The 22,681-nt window shown below is 49.4% G+C and overlaps 1 protein-coding gene across 1 annotated transcript in view; it reads right to left on the bottom strand.

Moving 5' to 3' along the window:
• The window catches only part of ANKS1A (ankyrin repeat and sterile alpha motif domain containing 1A), an 84,489-nt gene that overhangs the window by 61,095 nt on the left and 713 nt on the right, over positions 1-22,681 (bottom strand). Inside the window, 3 exon segments of the mRNA XM_042884362.1 lie at positions 1,257-1,319; positions 3,042-3,198; positions 3,924-4,004. Coding sequence (XP_042740296.1) covers positions 1,257-1,319; positions 3,042-3,198; positions 3,924-4,004 — 301 coding nt within the window.

The following is a 22,681-nucleotide window of genomic DNA, read 5'->3' as shown; positions in this document are numbered from 1 at the left end:
TTTCACTGCATTACTGACAGTAATTTGGAGAGCTCCCCTTCAGCCAGCTGAACTCAACTGGGATACGTTTCCACAAAGGATATTTATTGCTGTAAAATTCCCAGCTGGATTTTTGTCCAAATCACAGATAAGGACAAGTTTCACGTAGGTATATTTTTGCTCCAAGAAGTACGTGCTAAAGTATCTCCTGAAATAGAAGCTACAAAAACAAACATCATTCCCAGTGGTTAGCAAGCTCAGGAATTTTGGATGTGTTTTTAAAGGTAGTGCGGATCAAGCAGAACGAAAGTCCCAAGTGAACTTTGAGAGAGAGATCTGCCATGGATGGCTGAGTCCCAGGCAGCTGGCTGGAAGCAAGCGTGGTGTGGAGGCTGACAGCAGAAGCATCCTGTGATAAAGCAGCAGCTTTATGCCATCACTGGCGTCTGCTGCTTCATTATAAATAGAAATGAGAAATGGGGGAGTGCCTGAGAAAACACCACCGTCTGACAGACACAACAAGTGACCCCAGGAACTTTCTGATCTGCTTCCTCGATTGCTCAGCTGCAGTGCATCGTAAGTGCTGACGTCGTGCCTCTTTGTAGTTCAAGAGCTAAAAGCAAAAGAAGGGCAAAACAGGCAGGAGAACAGGAACAGAAAACCAGGGCTGAAGGGTCAGACAACACAGACTTAACACCAAAAAAGAGACTGAAGCAATAAGCAGGACACGGAGGGCTCAGGAAGGGAGGTATCAATGTTACTACCTTCCCTTCTCCCCACCACCACGGAAAGAATTCACCGTCCATTCAAACACACACAGCATTATGCGTTTTGTAGGAGAGAAGGCATGAAGTTCACTCCAAACAGCCCACAGAAAATGCATCCATGTTTAAGCAGGAAAAAAAAAAAATCCTTCTCTTTGCATTGATAAATGCGACATTAGCACGTGAAACAATACCTAGAGCATGTGAGTTGAAATTACTTTACCTTTTGGAAGTCATCCAGCCAAACCAAGCAAACTGACCATCACCGTGAGTCCTACAAGGCTAAGCAATGAAGGAGCCCCCAGGAAAGTAAGGAAAAGCTTCCCTTAAATTATGTTTCTATAACTGCTTTGAAGAAAGAAACCCAGAGTAAATAAATGGTTGCATTTTACTTCTCCCCAAGCAGCTGCAAACTGAACAGGTATTATTGCAACTGGATGACATTGCACCTGAAAGCACGCGAGTGCAGCTTGGAGTAATGATGCAGTGAAATGCTGACAGCAAAGTACACACCTTGGCATTGATATATGGGTCAAAGGGGCCGTACTTTTTGAGTTCTTTGATCTCAAGAGCATTCTACAAAAAGGAAGAGGAAAAAGAACAAAAATGTGATAATGAAATGGGTGAGATTGAGCAATAAAGCAATGGGTGACTCCCAAGGGGTGGAAATGACAGAACACAGCATCTTGTTCCAGTCAGAGCTATTAACAGCAGAAGCCATTCCAGCAGCTGATTCCTGTAACCTGAACCACTGTTTCTTTACAAGGCTCCAGACTCAGGCAGCACAAGTTATTTGACTGATTTTCATTGTTCAAAAGGATTCCTACTAAACAAACATTAATGAAACATTACCTGGAAGGATAACACTGGGCTTTTGCAAAGGTTTGCCTTACACCTGTCCTGCTGTGCTCCCACTCAGGGCCCTCAGTCAGTTTTTATCAGATTGACTGTGAACAGTTTACTGCACTCCTCACTGTTTTGAAAGACTGAACACCTGCAGCTGTGCCCAAAGGCATTACTGTGCACAGCCCTGAGCTTGAAAACTGTCCAAAACAGTAAAACACAGTTACTCCTGCTCAGTTGAGGAGTGGTGGTGATTAGCATTGGCACTGTGTTTTTTGTTTCACGATGCTTTAGAAGCAGCCACTTAGCCTTGCAACAGCTGGTGCATCACATCAACTGCTTTACATTGAGGAACTGCATGCTCAGGCAGGAGAACTTTGTCCCCACAAAGCGTGGCTAGAAGCAGGACTGGGGCTCCCAACCCCAACTCTGTGAAGAGGATTTTGTTCCTCAGCTTCTGAAAAAGTACAGAGAGCAGATCAAAATTAAACAGCAGAAACTCACAGCTCTCAGTCATTTCAGCTCAGATGGATTCTGCTAAACCTGAGCTGGGAGTGTATGACCTCATTATGAATTCACTTCTGTATGAAAGTGTGTGTTTAACCTTATGGCACGAAGGCAGACAACCTTGTTTGGGTTTACTTGCCTCCAGCTGGATGAAAATCCCAGCAGGAAGGAGTTGGTTCACAAGGACACTGGGCACCCCTGCCCAGGGAGGGGACAACCAAAAGCCACTGCAGCTTTAACCATCTCATGGGAATGTGTTACTGCACATCTGCCCAAGGCACGGTGCAGAACCACAGATGGCCCAGTGTCAATGCTCAGCCAGCATCACTCAGCAAACCAGCTCCTTTATCCAAAGTCTTAAGCAAAAGAAATGGGTGGGACTTCCCACAATCCATATTCATTTTGTTCTTCCCTTTTCTGATTGAGAAAAAAAATAAAGATTAAGCAGGGAATTTATCTGGGGTCACCATAGGCTAAAATTATCTCACCACTTACAAATTAGTTAACTGGAGCAAGTGCTAGAGACAAGCCAGGAGAGTAGCTAAGATAGCATGGCCAAACGAAGACTAAAAGCTGCTTTGATTAGTTCCCAAAAGAAGGGAGCCAACGTATCCTGGGACAAAACTAGAAAACTTCTCAGTTATCCAGCAACTGAAAGGAAAACCTGTGTTAGTTTCAGAAGCTCAGCGTGAAAGCAGGAGACTACTTCCTAGGTGCGGAGGGGCTCTCAGTACACGTTTATCTCTCTCTCTATAGGTTAATGTATGTACACCTCATTCATTCATAGCTCAGAACAGGAGGAATTGCTTTAGGCACTGCCCTCCCCCCCACTAGCAATTAACTCTGTAACAACTGCTGCCAGCTGGAGAGGGCCAGGAGTCAGTTCAAGGGGTCTTCCTCCATCTGAGAAAATCAGCTCAAAGGAATATTAGAGAAAAACAGGCAGACCTGCTCATTCACTTTAGTATGCGAAGGTCCCTGGTGGATGAGGAGCTTCACTATGTCTGCATCTCCTTTCCAAGCTGCCAGGTGCAGGGGGTAGCAGCCCTTACAGTCTGCCACGTTGGTGAGCGCGTCGTTCCTCAAGAGGACTTCCACCACATCCCTGCAAGAGAAGATTTGGGTCTGTGAGGCATTCAGTCTCTGTCTCACAGTCTGCACTGTTTTATCAAAAAAAAAAAAAAAAAAAAATCATCTGAAAAAAGTATTTCAGAGATCCTCTTGGAATGTGATTTTATAACATTCCTACTAAATGATGCCCAAAGAAAGAATGCTGAGATAAGTTCAGGGAAGATCTGTGTTATCTTCGTTCTATCTGAGCTGAATAGGGACTGGAGTCACTGCACCAGCACAAGGAGGATGAATAAGGACTTCTATTCAATTTCTCAGCATCTGAAGTAGCAGTGAACAATACAGGATCTACCACAATGAAGACCAGAGTTATTTAAAAATGTAATTACACACAAAAGCAAATTTCAGGTGGTGCAGGCACAGCAACACACTGGACACCAGACAGACTGCAGAGGACTGTTACTGGAAAAGCCATCTTTAACGTCTTGTTATATCTTAACCAAATTGCTTGTAAATAAAAGGGTGGTTGAAAACTTCCACGTTCTAGCAAACTGTTGAAAAGATAGACAGACAACGCAGCACAGAACACCTCTAAGCTTTGCTGCACTGATGTTCTTTGCTTGTCCTGAAGATGGTGTAGTGTTGCACCATCGCCACATTTTCAGAGGCAACAGCATCAGAGTGGTGAATGCATGAACAAACTGCAGCTTGTAAAGCACACAGCACCCCTTACAATCAAAGGCAGTGTAAATGACTCACTTATGACCATTCAAAGCAGCATGGTGCAGTGGAGTGTATCCAGTACTGTCAACGCAGTTCACATTTGGCCCTCTCCAGATGCTGCAAGACAGAAAACGTACAGGGAACACTTAGGCATACAGCAAATGGACAGACTGCAAGAAAAGGCATCAGCAGAGCTCTCACATTGAGATGGTTATGGGGCAGTGACACAGAGAACAGACAGCACAGCGTGGGTGAGCGTCACAGAGCACACAGCTCAGACACCCTGGGCTCTGAATCAGAGCTCCCATGTCCTCCAAGAGATGTCTTGCAGCCACATGTGCTCACCAAAAACCATCCTCAGTGGAACGCTCAGGTTAACCAGTAGATAAGGTAAGCCACCAGACATCACTAACTCACACTAACTCTGAAGGGGCCACGGATTGAGGAAGCCTTCCCCCCATACCAAGAGCTACCAGGGTGCAAGTCTGCAGCGGTGGGATGCACAGCCCACTGCTGGTCACCAGCAGGCACCCACGCCGATTTCACACTGCCCAACAATCACTGCCAGCAGCCCCTATGAGAAGCAGGAGGTCCCCAAGCACTTCCCTCCCTTTTCAGAAGTCAAACACAAGGACTGCAGTATCAATCTCCTCTCCAACCCCTCCAAGGTGTCCCATTTAGAATACTGGAGCAACACGCACAAGATGCCAGCGCTGCTCTTGGTTGAGCTCTCTGCATCAGTGCTGCCCCAGGGAAGGGCACAGGAACCCAAAGCAACAATCTCCAATGAAAACAGACCTCTCACCTTCCCAAACACAACAACTCATCAGTCCATCTGTGTTGGACTGCTTTAAACTTTCTCTCCTCAAGACTTATATTTATAAGCCTGGACAATCACACTCCTCCTAACTGAACACGTTTGACGCCTTCATTTCATTTTTTAACTCAGGGTAGGAATTAACAGCACCCACTAACCTCCAGTGTAATTGCTTTTAAATAAAGTCACCCATTGCTTTTTACAAAGTAGGTTTTGCTGATCATTTCATTTCCTCCCCAGCACGTAATCACCACAACTCATTGTTTGGGACGGGGCAGCCTGAGCAGTCAGTGGGTTTTCTGCAATAACAGCCATTACTATGGGGCTCCCAGCCAGAAAAACTCTACACTGCAGTCTATAAAAGCAGCAGGAAAGGCACCAAACCAACAGGGATGCTGTACAGACCAAGTGGAAACACAGAAGTCACGCAGCACGCTTGCACTCCAGCATATTTCAGGTGGGATTTGGGAAGCCTGTCCCAGCTGTGATGCCTGACCCAGCAGCCCTACTGAAAGGCTATGGAGTTCTGAGATGGCCACAAGCCATCTTGGGAGGAGAAACACCCCTGAGGGAAGCTTTATCTAAGAGGATAGGGAAGTAAGACACAGAATCCAGTGTGCCAAGGAGCCGGGGGATCCCTGTGCCCCACTCCCCATTCTGCACTTCAGAAGCAAACAGCAAATCTCCGCACAAACGCAATGCATCACTCCAAGGGTGATGGATCACATGATAGCCTGAAGATATGAGACCACAAAACCCAAAGGATGGAGTTCCAAAGGGCTTGTGCCCCATCCAGCTGTGGCAGTCCTGAAGCATGCAGGGACCCGAGCCATTTTCAGACCCTGCTTTATTTTTGGCAGTGGGCTCACGAAGTCTGGTTGCCCAGGCAATTTAACTCTGGATTTAAAGCAGCAATTAATGGTTAAAACTAGTGGCAGAAGGCTTGGGTATAGCCAGGAGGGCTACTGGGGGCTCCAGTCCAAACTCCCAGCACAGCACAGCCTCCCTGCAAGCAAAAGCACTCCCAGAAAACCTCCTCAGACATGGTCTGGTTCACGTGTTAGAGGGAAACACAGAACTCAAATAACTGGGAGCTGGAGCCCAAGCTGGAGCTGGCTCAGCAGCAAGGCCTGGGTGCCAAGGGATACATCTGCTGGGATCCACGTGTCCTTCCTGTCCCACTTCACCCTCCTGCACTTTCATTCTCACCAATACAGAAAGCTTATCAAAGAAAGGTCAAACCAGAAAGTTCAGATGGAAAGGATTTAAGAAGAGAACTATTTATACTTCAATATCAGGTCTACAGTAGAAGCCAGCAAGTTCACAGAATCATAGAATCCTTAGAGCTGGAAGGGACTTCGAGGGCCATCTAGTCCAAGTTCCCTGCAATCAAAGTTCTCCTGCCTGCACACAACCCAACTTCCAACCCACTGCTATGGATGCACAATGAGATCCTGAGCCTCTCATTTTAGAGCTCAACACACAGGAAAATAACTCCTACTGCAGTCTGCATAAAGAGGGCATTCGAATGGGAACTTGACTTCTGGAAGACACTGCAGTTCCTGCAGAGCATGAAAACAGCCTGAGCTCAATGGAGAAAACATATAGAGAGAAAACCTCCAACCAGAAGCAGTGTACAGACAACTCCTGTGGCACCCCTGACTGAAGCAGAACAGATCTGCACTCCTTGCAGCCAAGCTGCCCTCAGGCTTGTTGGAAATGACATCACTCCTGTAGGCATCTCAGAGCTTTTGACACAGGGATGAGAGCACCGAAGGACACTGCCCAGCCAGCCCCAGCTGGGGGCCTCTTCAAAGCAGAGGAGACCCAAACACCAAAAGCACTGCGATGCTCCTTGAGTGCTGCAAGACAGCATGCAGGGGGCGACTCGGAGAGCCATGAGGGTTTTGTCCCCACTGTGTCTCACTGCCTTGGGACAGGCTCTGCCTCCAGACCTCTGTTTTCTCATCTATGAAATGCAAACACAGCACTGAGAGAAGCAGAGTATAAAACCCAAGCACTGCGTACAGTGGGACAGGCAATTAAGACTGAACATGAAGGATATAAGAGGAGCTCTGAAAACTGCAAAATCTGTTCTGTTGGAACTAATTCTTGCACTCCGTTTCTCTTGCTCCATGATTCAGCAAATGCTGCAGCTTCTGAAAGAAAACTTCCTGTTTGCCAGAACTGCTGAATAAAGCGCATCGCTTCAGGTCACGATAAAGAGTTCTGAACAGAGGATATTTGTCCTCTTGCTTATTTTCCGTTTATTCCTTCCTGTAACTTTACTCACAAAGCTGCATGGGGCAGCAAGCTGCAGCAAAGCCCGACGTAAAGAACAACTCCACGTTTCCTGAGTCCTCAGGAGCAGATCTGCAGCCTCTGATCCGTGCCGCAGAGCACCTGGAGGTGCGTGCATACAGACAGAAGGCCACTGCCACCCCAATGCCTTTACAAGCTTAGCACTCACTACAAGACATGAGAACTGAGCCTGAAGACGTGGTTCAATGGCCCAGAGATGAATGGTGACCAGGGCAGTGAGGCTGGAGGCTGTGACTCCTCGTGCATGGCCTGCAGGACATCACCCACACACAGCTCTGTTCTTAATATCCACAAGGCTGCTAAATTCTCGCAACCCTCCGTTGGTATTTCCTGCTCATAGACTGATGATACAAACAACTCGAACGCTTTGTGCAAGAATTCAAGTTGAAGGAGCAGACAAAAGAAGCTGCTGATGCAGGCTGGAGGAGATTAAAGCAGCCTGGGCCAGGGGGAACGTGGCTGGAGCCCAGGCAATACTCCTCAGCCCCTCTTGGCAGGGTTAGCAGAGTCCCCAGCGAGCAGCAGTTAGAGTACAGCAAGCAGAGCCCAAGTGGGGACCTCGAGTTTAAGGAGGTCATCACACTTCATGCAGAAGTTTCTTTGCTATGGAGAGCAGAGCTGGGATGACACCCTGGCTGCCCTCCTCCCGTGCTCTATGTCACTGCCAGCCCTGTACACCTTCTGCATTCCCTTCTTTCTGTTCTGCAGATTCTTTCCCAGCTCGGCTCTCCAGGCACACCAGCACCAATGCGACTGCACTCAGCCTTGCTGCCAGGGGCCATCATACAGTACCCACCAAAACCACACTTGGTGCAGCAGAGTTCACACTGAAAGCACAGTGGTTGAGAGCTTGGTGTTACCATTTTACAGCTGTGGTATCACTTACACAAATAAATCAGACACATTACAAAAGATGCGGGTGGCCATTCGCAGAGAATAATTGCATCAAGCTTGCAGAGCATCCCAGCATTTTAAACTTGTACAGAGGTCTCACTCCACATTCCAGCCCTGCCCAGGAAGCCTTCGCTATATGCAAAATCCTCCCACTAACAGCACTGCCTTCTTGGCTAAAATACAATTTCATATGCTTAAATGCAAGGGAGGAAGCTGACCCCACGTGCTTCTCAGGACCCAGGAAACCTCGAGGAGCTGTTGGGCGGAAGGCGATGCATAGAGCAGGCTGCACAGCCCTGGGAGAGCCAAAGGCCACCAGCTTTCACATGCAAAGCAACAGGGGAGTCAGAGCAGAGCACTGCCAAAAGTGCTGAGAAAAGCATGGAGAAATCCCCCACACTGAGAGCAGAAAGTTGCATTGAAAAAAAAAAAAAAAAATCACAATGGCAAGATGAATGGGGAAAAGATTCCAGAGCTCAAATAACGATGGGTAGATTAATTGCAGGCAGGTCAAAGAGCAGGTCGGGATTCACAGGGCTGGTGGGCCACAAATCTCCAGTTCTGGGCAGCAGGGGAGCAGTGGCCCCCCTCATGGGAAGGAACATGCTGGAGAGGACAGGGCTGCACACCATCAACCTGTTGTCTTAATGCTTCCTCGAGGATATAAGGAAACCACACCAAAATACAGTTCTGCAAAGCAGGAATCTGCTCACCAATTAACACACAGGAATAGGAGAGAAACACCTGTAAAGAGAGAACGCTGGGCTGTAAGCATCCCATTATGAGATGTGAGAGGGAAAGTGGCAGAGCGGACACAAGGATCTGCTGGGATGGGAGCACCGTGCCACGGAGCCGTGGAGCTGAAGTTAAAGCTGCAGCTGAGCCATGTGCATGGAATGCACAGCCATGGCCAAGCTCAGCCCTGCACCAACCCTGTGAGCTCCTTCCAACAGGGAAACGATGCCAACACCTCCGCAGCAGAGGCTGTTAAGGTGGGGATGACGCACCTCAGCAAAGTCTTGATGGCGCAGCTCTGGGATTCACGTTGTGTCAGCAGCGCAAAGTGGGGCTGTGCTGCATGGCAGCGGTAACACAGCTGCTTGGCCATCCCCACAGCAGCAACCCACACCTCGCTGCGTGTTTTTGTGCTCTGCACAGCAGCGTGGGCTTGCAGCAGGCAATCTATCAGGGAACAACAACTGTGTTTCCAATTAGAGCAAGCAGGTGAGGGCATGCAGAGCGCACAGCTTGCTGCTGCTGGAGGTGCTTCCCCTGCACTAATTGCAGGCGGCTGCTTCCAGAAAATTCCTTCCTGCTGCACAAAAAGGAGCACAGTTTCCCAGTGCAGGCATTTCCTTGCACATAAAACAAATCTCGAGCACCGAACTCAGTGGGAGCCTGCCGAGAGCTTTACCTCGCAGCACAAAAGGTAACGGCCCCACCTAAGAGCAGTTGCCTGATTTATGGATGTATTTCTGGGCAGGAATTATTTTGCAGCTGCATTTGGGTTGTTAGCAGACCTGGCAGAAGCCACCTCTGTAGCTCTTGCAACAGCTGCATCCACAAATTTGAAGGAGGAACAGTTGAATGAAAGCATGAGATGAACGTTTCCATCACATCAAACAGGAAAACTCACGGATATTTAAATAAATCAATGCCAGCAGCAGAGCAAGTCTCCCATCTCAACCAGTGCTCAGGTAGCAAAGAGCAGCTGAAAGGAGACAGCAGAGCCCTGTAACATTATCACAGCAAAGAAAAACAGGGGGCTGGTTTTTGATGAGAGTGATTTTTTGATCCCCAACAAGCATCTGGAACTCTTCCCCTCCAAAATGTTGGCCCAAAGCAGGTTTGGCACATGAGAAAAACAACTTCCTTCGCAGCAAAATTGTCACAGCACCCGGTTTCCAACATGGGATGTAAATCTGAAGTTTCCCAAGAGATGAGAATCTGTGCATTGGGTGGGAGTGGGAATGAGTCCAGCACCTAACTTAAGGCTCATGTTCATCCCTGCCTTTTCCTTTAGCAGAGTATTTTGAACTAAGAGCACTAAACTAATACCAAACAGAAAGCTTAATCCTATTGCACTAAATGAGATAGGCAGGGAAGGATGTGTTAATACCTGCAAGCAAGGCAGCTGGCTGAAAGAAGCAATACATGATGCCATGCACAGGTGGAGCCATGGGACATCACCTCTGTCCTCTTCTCCAGCACCACCGCAGACAGCTTCCAGTCCTTCTGTTCTCTGAAAGCATCAGGGCTTTTCCTTAGCATTCATCAGTTATTTGGCAGTGGCAGCACTGCATGAGTGCAACAAAGAAGCTAAAATGCTAAACATGAAGGGTTCAAAACCCAGTGCATTCCTCACATCCCATCGGATCCATTGAAGCCAGCAAAGTTTAACAAGGTACACTCTCCTTCAAGTCAGCTGGCCACAAACTCCACTATGTGATGACAGTGGACATGGAAAAGCAGAGACCTCAGGATGGCAGGAGGGCAGGACGGCCGTCAGGGACCACGAGGACAGAGCCACACGATACCAAACTCTGCTCCAGAGCTCTGGGCTCTGCCAGCACACACGTGCTCTCACTGTGCCTAGCAATGAAGGCAGAGCAATAGGGATCTGAGAGCACAAGCTCTCAGAGCAATAGCAGCCATGCAAGGGATCAGCTGAGGAGCTGGAAGGGGCATCAGGAGGTTGTTCTGGGCTGCAAGACTTGGCCTAATGGTGCAAGAACAGTCATAGCCACCACCACTAACCTCTGGGATGCAGGTCCTGCTATGGTGACACAGGGGAGGGTCAGCATCACTACAGAAAGCAGTCAGCCAAGCTGAAACTCTAGCGCTAGGAGGAGGGCAGCCCTACCCTTACAGATGGCTGCTGGCAGTGGAAATGCATCTCTTTAAACTTAATGCATGGGGGTGGGCTGGGTCACCTCCCGCATTATGCAGCAGCAGACACATGATGGGTCACTCGTGCATGCTGCCCTCACCAAATAACCCCTCTGAGCAGGAGGCAAAACAAATAGCTGCAGGGGAGGAAAAGCCAGGTCTGCTTGTAGTGCATGTGCTGCCCTTTATTCTTAAAGCCATTACAGACACTCGCCCTGCAAGCTGCTCCCATTACCGAGCGTTTCCAGCCGATTACATGCAACCAAGCAGAGCTCACACAACGAGGCTCTGCATGTTAGCACTGATGGTGGGGGATTGGAGAGCCAGACCTCAACAAAGCTCTTCTGAAACATCATTTAAAAAAAAACATGTATTCACCATCAAGACAAGGGAAGCCAAGCAGTCAGCACCTGCAGGGATGTGTGTCCAGGGCATGCAGCATGGGGAGCATCTCCCTGTACACACAGTGCATGGGCAGCACCCTGATGGGAGAGATAAGGCACAAAGGGAAGGTAACAGCAAAATGTTGTCCCCACGGGTTCCTGCAGCCTTCACCTTTGAGGCTGACCCACATAACACTTCCTGAGATGACAGCACCCAGAAAAGACACCGGGATTCCAGAAGAGAAGAGGAAATGCTCACTTAAAGCCATTAAAAAGGAAAGAGTTTGCACCCAGTATCCAATGCACACAAGTGAATTTGAGATGCCGTCTTCACTATTACCTTAATTGCATTTTCCAGCTGGAATGCCTGAATTTGTCAGGAAGCAAACATTGCCTACCCAGTGCTCTGATGTAGGATTTTACCTGAAGCACTGACTTCAAAAGCTGCTTTTCTTCTCCTAAGGAGAGAAACTGACCTCTAAGGACAGCCAACATTTTGCAAAGTGCTCACAACTGTTTTAATGAGATTTACTAAATACTGCTTTTACAATGAATCCTCTTTTGCACCCAATTAGATTGTTTTCAAGGAAAATGAGCGAAAGAAAGCAAAACACTCCTGCACAAATTCAATAAACAGAGCAGCATTACGGATGTCACAAAACAGCCTGGAGCTGCCAATATCTCAGAACTGCAGTTGGAACCAGCAGCACTGTGAAGGTAAGCACTCCTTGCTCTTCATTTGAAGCTGAGCTCTACATTTTCTACAGTGCTGGAGAAGATGCAGCTAAAGGGAGGAAAAGACAGTATTCAGCTGTCCAGGGGCAGAAAATGGGGCTCTGAGGACCTGACGGAGCTGTGGGTGTCCCTGTGCAATGCAGGGAGTGGGACCAGATGGCTCTTAGAGGTCCCTTCCAACTCCAATGGCTCTATGATTCCAACAGGAGCAGAACACATCCAGAAGGGGCAGGCTCCCAGGCTTTGCTGACAATTTCTCACTACGTGCCACATGTTCCCTCCATCAGCACTTCCACAGCACCAAAGCAAGCTGCCTGGCAGCCACAAATCCCTGATCAAAAGCACTGAGCAGCTCAGGCTGCAGCTGGCAAACTCACACCGTGTTCCCCCCTTTCCTTTCCGTGAGAGCTACAGAACCCCACAAGACATGACAGCCAACCAACAGAAATAGAGCAGCACGTCTCAAACTGTACACATCCACCTGCCCTGCCAACTTCTGACACACAGACTCACAAAGGCTCTGAACGTAGAGCAGAAAGCATCACCAAAAGGAACTCGAGCAAGAAACGCAGAGTGCATTTCATTCCCACCGCCTGTCAGTGCCCCCATGCAGGGAACTGATGCACCAATTAAGTGCTTTGGGTTGGCAGGACACATCACCCTCCGCTGTCTGCTCTGTGGAGCTGCTAGATGCTCGTTGTCAGATGAAATCAATGGGATTAGATCCAGCCAAAGTGACTGTTTATTTTTTCCCCAGCACCCACAGTGATCTCATCCCATACACAGCTCAGTGTGAACTGGGATTTCTAGCAGGGAAGCTTGCATCTAGGAGAAAGGGTGCCTGCTACCCTTCCATGTACAGACTCTTCCATCTGTAGAGGGGCTCAGGTGGCCCCTGTGGCCACGGTGCCCTCCAGGCCACACACAGCACCTCTGTGTCACCTGCCAGCCTGCTCCTGCTGCCACAGCACGGGGAATTCCCTCTCAGACCACTGCTAATGCCTGACCTGGAGCAGATGAGGAACAGGTAAATAGGCCAAGTAAAGCAGAAAGACAGAATGAATTAGTCCTGCCCTACATCAATTATAAAGCAAATGCAATTGGTTTGTATCAGTAACTACATCCAGAGTGCACTCTGCCTCAGGGAGACAAAAAAAAAAAATTAGATGGGGGCTCACGTACCATCCACTGCCCTGGTAACACTGCTGAGATCTGGGATGGGGGGGTTCTGAACCCAGGCTGGCACCGGTGTGCTGGACTGTCTGGGCATGGAGGGAGGACAGACCTGCCTCAGGACAGATCCACAGGGCACCAATGTGAGCAGGGAGAAGCAGTAAGCCTCAAGGAAAAGCAAACTGCTCTCTGCTAGTGAAACCTGAACGCAACAGGATGGGAGAATGAGGCCCTCAAGGAAGGGAACACAGGTCCAGGAGAGGACTGCCTGCAATGCTGGCACAAACGAGGCAGCTCCACATGGCTGCAATGACTGCAGATGAAATTCTTTCTCCATGAGCTTGTTAGCTGGTTAGGGAAATGACAGGACAAGAGAGAGCACTGGCAGAAAAGAGAACAGAAAAGTGACCTACAGCAGCTTCCAGGGAAAAATCGAGGACACAACGGACTGGGTCAAGGTCACAGCACTGAGATAAGCTCCTGCTCAGCCCTGGCTTGCATCAAGCAAACACAGAAAGCATCAGCTTAAGACTCACAGCACAGCAGGTCCTAAGGAAGCTTATGGAAGCTGGAATGGCTGCTAAAGGGAGCAGTTGTGCACTCGAGAAGCAGTTTCTTTGTTAAATACAGTTCCCTCAGCCAGGAGCTGCATTTAGCAGCACTGCCCTTCCCAGCTTCACATTCTTAATACACAGTACAGATGTACATGCAAGTTGGACTATTAAACTGTAAACTGATGCAGAGGCATTGCCTCTAACAAGTTCAGGGACACTGCAACTCAATCCCAGTGAATAACTGCATCTGAAGCAAGGCTCACCCATACAGCTCCAAGGGTTCCAGAGCACCTCACGTTGCTCAGCATCTCCCCATCACCAACATGGACTGCCTTTGGGGAGAGGAAGCACAGCTTCCTTTTTTCTCCTGTCCCTCTCACAGTAGAAGCAGTGCACACAGCCACCTTGGTGCAGCACTGCAGACCATTACAACGTGCCCCATGTTCCTGAAGAACTTAGAACAGAAAGCAAAAGCCAACCATGAGTAAGCTGGGGAGAACACTGAGCTCTTAACCACCTCACACTCAGATAACATCAGTGAGCAAAACCTCAAGTCTTGCAAAGCGGTTAAGGTCAATGAAGGAGGATAAACAGCTTACCGTGTATTTACACACACACACACACCTTAAACACAACATTTAGCACTCAAATGTTTATTTTGAGATTCAAATTCCTCCTTTTTGCTAACCTGACCTCAAGAGCCAACATCCTGCATCTGAAAAACGGGTCCCAGGCGACAGGGACAAGCGTGGGTCGAGAGCTGCACATTCACAGCGATGAGCCTGTAGGCACATTAAGTCAAAGCACAGGCTAAGAACAGTGCCTTGCCTCTTCCAAGTCATTCCAGAGCTGCATTTAATGATCTCTAGGCTTAAATCTGCTACAGCAAACCCTCTGTGAAGGCAGCACAGGCTCTATGGGACAGCAGGAGCAGGACTGGCCGCCCCTCTGACTCGTTTCCAGCTTCAGAAGAAAGCAGGATGGATTCTGTGCTGTAGCTCAGCCACTGCAGCCAGCTCTAGGCTCCCCAGTTCAAAAAAAGATAGGGATCTTCTGGAAGGAGCTCAGTGGAGGGCTACAGAGATGAAGAAGGCCTGGAGCATCTCCTGTGTGAGGAAGGGCTGAGTCACCTGGGTCTGTTCAGCCTGGGGAAAAGAAGACTGAGAGGAGATCTGATAAATGTTTATATCTAAAGGGTGGCAGAAGGCAAATGGATGAGGGCAGGCTCTTCTCGGTGGTGCTTAGCGATAGGACAAAGAATGATAGCCTAAAACTGGAACACAGGAGAACAACTTCTTTATGGCAAGGGTGACGCAGTGCTGGGAAAGGCTGCCCAAGGATGGTGTGGGATCTCCTTCTATGGAGATATTCAAGACCCACCTGGATGCCCACCTGTGCAACCTGCTGTAGAGAACCTGCTTGAGCAAGGGAGTTGGACTCTATGATCTTGAGGTCCCCTCCAATCCCAGCACTCCTGTGCTTCTATGATTCCCACCAGTGGCCTCAGCCCAGGTGCTGGGTAGCACATTGGAATCATATCCTCCAAGTTCGGTATACACAGCTCTCATCTTCTTAAGTTTTTTCTTGCTTCACCCTTTTTGTGAAATAATTCCTGTTGTTGTTAAAGGAAACATCCCCAGAACACTAAATCAAGCACTAAGTACGCACACCTTCCAGATGCTGCAAGTTTTCAGCTGGTTTCAACCGGGTGGAGATGAGCCATAGAATTCAGACTCCAGCAGGCTGAGAGGACACGAGAGGAACGCAGTAATTTCACACTGCACAGAGGGGTTACTGACATCACTCCAAGACAACCAGAAGTCACCCTTGGGGGATGGCAGGATAAACCAAGGCTGCTCAGACGCCTCTTATAGGACAGCCAACACTTCTTCACACTTAACTGCAGGAAGAAGCCGTGGCTCGAACGGCTCGCTGGGTCCTGGCAGACCAAAACCCAGGTCCATGGCACCTGCACACCATATTTAAGTCATCTGATGGCCCTCATGATCCTTAAAGAGAACCAAGATTAGAACGCAAAGCTTTCAATCCTCCAGAGATCAAGGTTTTAATCAGAAACCTGTTGCTCCTTCCTAAAACAAAAGGGAAAAGGCTCTGGTTTCCAGCAGCAAGGAGGGGGCTGTGGGCCCATCTGTGCCGCAGCGCTGGCCACCTTTAATCGGATTACATTCTAAAACCAGGCAATTTACTTGGTGATGCCAAACTTGAAAGGATTGCTCATCGTGTCTTAATTAGGATGAGGCAAAAGTCATTTCACCTAATTTCCAGCCCACTTCAATATTAGATTTGAAGGCAACCTATGACATTTTCGGGCTTGTTTGGCGTAAGAGTCTGAAAACCAGCAGGCAATAGGATCAGATATAAATCTAATGAGATAATGTATTTACATATTATTTATGGCACTCACTTTCAGGCAGGGTTGTGTTCTTGCATCCTAAGTACACAGCACTGCAGATACTTCCTTTTAGCTGGAAAAAGCTTGAGGTCTATTCTTAAATTTAATTTCCCTTTAAAAGAAACCATGTGTTTAAATAACAAGGGAAGAGTGCTAATGTAATCAGGGTTTACCAAACCTAAACAACTGAACTCAAACTCTCCTTCCCTTAAGCAAAATAACACAGGCTCTCAGAGAGCTTTGCATTAGCCCTGCTTGCACACTCTTGCTTTAAAAGCAACTTCTGCAGTTCCCTTCACATCCAGCTAGGTTCAGATATATACATTGATTTTAATCTGAAACACTCAGCCACGCAAGGCGGGATGCATCAAGTCAGGAATGTGCATGCACACGTGGTCTCTGCACTTGGCATCTTCCTTGGGGCTTCCCAAACTTCTCACATGTTCATCTTTACGAACCACTGGGGAAAAAGAGCTGCGTGAACGGTGCTGCAATGAGACACAGCCTGCTCAAATCCTTGGTCCTGGCAAAAGTCAAGTCAAAATCCACCCAAATACACACAGTACAGATGAAAAACAGGGCTTTCACTTGAGCTCCTTAGCCAGCAGTGTGGGTGCTCCGTGGGATCTTCTTCCAGGACAAACACCTACAGAGAACTCTGCCCTGGCACAAAGCACCCAGCTGAGTCCCACATTTGGTTTGAGTTAAAGGGTGTTCAAGAACATTTAGTTCCAAAACTCATCTGGGCTTTTCAAAGTCCATCATCTCCCAGTCTGTGCAACAAAGGGGCACTCTGACAATTAAGCACGATCGTTAAAGCAAGCCACAGGGATTCACTGCAGGACAGAGACACGAAGAACATCCATGGACTGCTCTGCATTGAGGCACTGCCTTACTTTGGGCAGGACGCGTCCCACTGTGGTGGCAGCAAGCAGTCCTTTGGGACACAGCGCAGAGAGAAGCTCTGCCTGCTCGCTCCCAGGCACTGCTTCCTTCCTGAGCACAGCTCACACCTTTCTGCCCTCCTGGCCTTTAATTAAGCATTTTACCCCTCCGTTGGACTATCGAAGATCTTTCTTTGAAATGTTAGTGCATCTGGGACTGGAGCTGTCAGCCAATTCCTGTTTTTCTCCTTTCTGCAGAGAGCAGCTGTATTAGCTTCTCCAGTCTGTTGCTATAGAAACAAATCAATCCTCAACAGTTTTATTTTTACCATTTTTCTGTGAAATAGGATTTCTCTCCTTCCCAAGCCTGAGCTGTACTCCAGAGCCAGCTCTTTGGGACGGGCACGGTGCCACCTCCACATCAGAAGAGCCTCACACCTGGGGGCAGTGCGAAGAGGAGACCACCAACACCCCACCTAAAGGCACTTCCACGAGGATGCTTCACCTTGAGCTGATGGCTGCAGCGCTCCTGCAATGCTGCTGCCTCCAGGTGGCACAGGAGGATGACAGCCATGCTGGGGACACTCACCCATCACTGCAGCCAGGAACCACAGCACAGCTCACCCATCCTCTCTGCCTCCAGGAGCTTGTCTCATCCTCATCCAAGTGGAGCTGCCAGAGAATTTTCCCTTTTGGTCTGGGATGAATGCAGGTGTAATCCGTTATCTACGACCTCTGTTCTGCGTCCCATCTTTCACTTCTGTCTTTCACAGCCTGCTTGCTTTTCTTTCAGTCACCCTAAAACAATGCACTACATTAAAAACCACCACTGGATGAGCACTGTTTCTTGGCTCAGTTGCTGCTCATATATCAAATGCTGTTTCATACATTCATACATTCATAAAGCTGAGCTCTTTGCCAAGCAGCCTTGCTCCAGTGGCTCCACTCCCACAAACACACATTTGGGGATCACTTCACACAAAGCTGCTGTGGGACAACTGCTCTTGAAGCAGCAGAGGGCAAGGGGGGAGCCTGCCCCTCCACACCTGCAGGTTTCCACCCCCCCTGCATAGGATCTAGGAACAGGGCCATCACAAACGAAGCTGTTCTGCTGGGTCAGCCAGCTGGAGCGAGTTACTCTGGCACAGCCCCACGAATGCTCAAACATCCATTGGGGAATGAAAGCAGGAGAGGACAAGATCACTGCTGCACAAGCGTAGTCACAGCCTTCAAGTCTCCTTGTTAGTTGTCAAACCCCATTTCTTCAGCGTTCAGCGTCCAGCCCAACGCCGCACAGCTCTTCAGAACATGCTGTGCTCTGGATGCACTCAGGTGTGCAGTGATGTTCCTCCAGTTTCAGGCTTGCAGACTGGTGCAAGCCTACAGAAGTGTCGGCATCTCATCACTCAGGCGTCTCCTGTTTGTTTATACACATAGCTGTGGGATTCGTGCTGAAATTCCTGCACACAGCTCAACTGCAGGACAAGAAATTGGGGCATACACTAATCAAAGAGCTGGCAGGGGATCCCCCAGCCAACCACTCAGCCCGCTGAAGCCTCACAAACATCCCTTTGGCCAGCAAAGTAAATATGGACAAACACGAACACTGCTGAATGCAGCTGCTAACCCAGCATCACTACAGCCAACCCTCAAATCCTCGAGATGCAAATGTCAAGGCTGCATCTGGTGAAGTGAGCCACCAGCACCTGCTTGGTCCTCAAGCTTTTCTAGGGAGGCTCCAGCCAGCTTTTAAGCCAGTCCTGCTCAGGGCACAAAAAACACAAAGCCATGGAACAACCCGCACGTGAGCGCTGCAAGATGAAGCTCCTGGAAGGGGTGTCACCCAGCAATGGGAAGCACTGGGAACTGTGCTCCATGCCCACCTGGATGCACTGCTCTCACATGGGGATGCTGCAGTGACACAGAGCCTGAGCTGCCCGGCACTCCTTGTGCCACAGCACTGCCACGGAGCTGCTGGCACGGAACACACGCCTCATCACAGAGCTGTGCTGACCAAAGCAGCAAATGAAGTGTTTCAGTGCTGCATTAGAAGATCACGCAGATGCAGAATGGTTCAGAGTCACTGCCAATAATTGCAGCCCTCCTGAATTCCTTAGAAAGTGCTTTGGAAACAACTTGCAACGTAAGACTTGGTGCACACCTAATGCCTGTGGTGTCCATGCTCTCAGCAATATCAGAGCGATCTGCCTTGCTTTGCTGTGTGCAAGGCAGGGTGGGGAGCAGGAGAGTTCAAAACTGGGCGAGATGCTGTTAATGACAGCCCTGAGAAAAGTGAAAACACAGCCAGAGCGTCTGCATGCTTCATAAGAATGCTCCAAGAGGAACTTCCTCTGGGTGAGGGAAGGGAAAGATGAGGAAACATTCTGTTGGCACCTCTACACAACCCCTGAAGTTGGACCTTGGAGCCAGGCGGCTGCTCCCCACCCCACATCACCCAGCACTGGGGCTGTGCCTCCTGGCTGCCAGCCCTGGGCACGCAGAGCCCAACAGCTGAACCCTGTGCTCTGCTCGCTGTGTTGCTCACCTCATTTTTGCTCAATAGAGGAGGGCCCAGGCACCAGGAACTGCTCACGGCACAGATAACCCTCAGAAAGCGTTCTGCAGTAAAGCACTAACAAACATTTTTAAGCCATCAAGCTGTGCAGGAGCAAATATAAAACCCCAAACACAAAACCCCACTTTTTCATTTAAGAAAAAATCATTTTTCCGTCTTTAACCACACTTGGGCTACTCGAAGCTACTGTAAGTGTTTAACCATTGTACCATGTCATTTCCTAACCCAAAGAAAATACTCGCCAGTCATAACTGCAGCAAATTGAGCGGAACACTTGCTGTGGCTTCAGCGAAGGCACAACCAGATCCTTCCCCACAACAGATGCATGCAGGACACCCCAGCTCCCTGCAAAGCCTGTCCCTGACAGACCTACAGGAGCTGAAAGCCCAGCAGCAGCCCCAGTTTCCCCTCTCACCAACAGAGATCCCATCTTTTGATATCGGTTGGTGAAAAGAAGTTGCTTTTTCTGCAGGTTTCTGCTTTCCACTGGGGTGTGTTTTTCTACCAGATATTTTTAGCATTACGGAGCAGCACGTTTGCCCCCCTGGGGAGAGACTTCATCTTTAATTCCACCTCAGCGTTTCCTTCTCGTTTGACTTCTCACAGTCTATCACATCTCACTTCCTGCTTACCTGCATGACTCGTGATTGCAGTGGGAGGTCTCACGCTGTGATGGGAGCTGGGAGCCTCGGGCCCTGCTAAAGCTCACCCTGAAATCCCAACAAATGCAGTGATGCAAAATCTTCTCCACTGAACACTGCTGGGGGCACCTTCTGTGCCTTTTGGACCGGCATTTGTTCTCTGTACAGATGTGGCACCACATCCACACTGTGTCTGAGCAAACAGCTGCTTTCTACCCATCTTCAAACTGTGCTTCTGGGACAGCCAAGACTGAATGCAGAGAGCAGGCAGTGAGACTGCTGCAAAACAGGGACTGGAACATTGTGCTAGCATTGGAGAGAGCAGGAACCAGACAGGGAAGGAGCAGGAAGGCAGGTGAGCACCCCTCCTAAGCACCTCCCTATCAAAGCTCTCTTGTAACACACACACAGAAGTCCCTGCTCTGGGTGCTTACTTTGTGCTTTCTTCACTCACCAGCACTGAGTGTCTATTGCTTAACCTCCAACCTCCACATTACTCCAAAGCTGTTGTTGCTGTCCGTTGGGACATTGCACTCTGGGGACAGCTGAGCTCAGGGGTGACCCATTGGCACCCACCACCTCCTCCCACATCACATCCCTTTCATTTCCCAACCTCTGGCTTTCCATCAAGTGTCAGGCAGACGGAATTTCATATTCCCCATTTCCAAAGCCTTGAAGTTATTTAAAAGGAGGACAGCAGGGCAGGGCTGGCTGTAATTAAGCACCGCCACACATCCTCCTCCCTGCCCCCAGGAGCAGAGCAGCCGAGGAGCTCCTGACCCATGCTGGAGCTGCTCCCTGGCACCAATGGGGCTGCCATTATGGGGGTCTGGCATTGCTGCAGCCACACTGATTGCCAGACACTGACCAGCCACCCAGCCTGCAGAGCAGCCTGGAATGCAGTGATGCATCCCCATAACACAAAGTCACCACCATGCGCTGTTGGTGAGCGTGGCAGAGCTGTTACAACTAGAGGTTGATAACACTCGTGGTGTGTATTTAACTCAGCTGACCCTCTCCACTTTATCTGAACAGCCCTTAAGTACATCCATCTTCTGGTGCAGACAAGCCTGAAGGGTTCCGAGCCAATTTCCCACTCAATACAAGGGCTCAGTGTTTTTAGTATATTAAATGAAAAAGAGAAATTTTGACCCAAGTGCAGATTTGCATTGCAGAGAAGCAGATTTATACACCAGGGAAACGTAAGCACTGGCAGCCACTGGGCTCTGTGCTCTGCTCAGAGCGCAGCAGCAAATCTGTGATACAGTGATAGAAAAGTGGATCAAATCTGGCTACAAATAGGCAAGCTGTATCCTTTCAGACACTCAGACCACAGTGATGGCGTAACTCAGAAAGGGCTCAAATCCTCCCTTCCTACACCCAAACAAACTACTTGCTCGGGGAACAGAACAGTGCTGGACCAGCAAAAAAGCTGCAGCTCAAGAAATGCACCAGCAAGTGGCTTCCTTAGGAGATGCCAGGGGGGGGAAAAAAAAAAAAGAGGAAAACACTAACAAACATCTAAAAGCTTCAAAACAAAGCAAATTACACAGCGTGGTCCTTTAAATGCAAAAGCAAAGGAGCGTGCCCTCCTTCTGGATGCCTGTGCAGCATGCAGCACAGCTGACCCTGAGCTGCCAGCCACTGTCAGGCTGAGCTGCAGCGAAGCAGCGTTGCTGCAAGCAATGGAAATAATGGAGGGCGAGCAGACAGAGCACAGACAGTGAGAGGACACCTTGTTGAACACCCAGCTGCACATCTAACCTGTACATTCACCCGTGACCAGAGGAAACCCATGCACAGCCACCAGCCCCTGCTGGCACACTGACCCAGTCCTCCTCCTCCAAACACACGTCTTCCCAGTTACACCAGTCTGCTGCAACCAACCACAATCAGCAGCGCCTGCAATCCTGCAGCAGCCTAGGGGAGCAGGCAGGGCCAAAGCCACCACAGGGCATCACCCAGCCCTGCTGCAATGCTCCCCCAGCTTACAGCCTCGCCTTGGGGCACAGAGCCCCAGGGATTCTGCTCCCAGCCCCTGCAGTACCACCTCCATGCTACCATAGCTCTGGGCTGCTCCAATCTATGCTCACACACTCTACGTACCCCACGGTCCATGTATCCCACCACAGTGCCTCATCCCATCCCCTTCATGCACTCCTTTCAACCCACACAGGCCCAAACCCTGGGGGCAGCAGTTCTTGGTTCCCCCTTCACTTACAGTACAGACACATCCATGTCCCACTGGGCTCCATCCCACGCCACAGGAGCTCAGACAGCCCCTGTCCCACAGCCCTCCTGCCCACACATTCCACCCCATGCACAGATTCCAACCCACAGCTTCCCCGTTCCACAATCCCTTTGTCACCCCCCAGCACACCAGAAACCCACACCCCCTGTGCCAGTCCTACAACCCCCAAAAGCCCAGCTCACACTTACAAACCCACTAACCCCATACATCTTGTGCCCTCAACCCTGTACCCCATCAACCCCACAATCCCTACCTGCCCCACA

This window comes from Lagopus leucura, unplaced genomic scaffold (assembly GCF_019238085.1).
Source record: "Lagopus leucura isolate 7727_CA_CO unplaced genomic scaffold, USGS_WTPT01 Super-Scaffold_100043, whole genome shotgun sequence".
Taxonomy (NCBI): Eukaryota; Metazoa; Chordata; class Aves; order Galliformes; family Phasianidae; genus Lagopus; species Lagopus leucura.
Note: the sequence above shows the minus strand (reverse complement) of the source record. Positions and strands in the feature narration are given on the sequence as shown.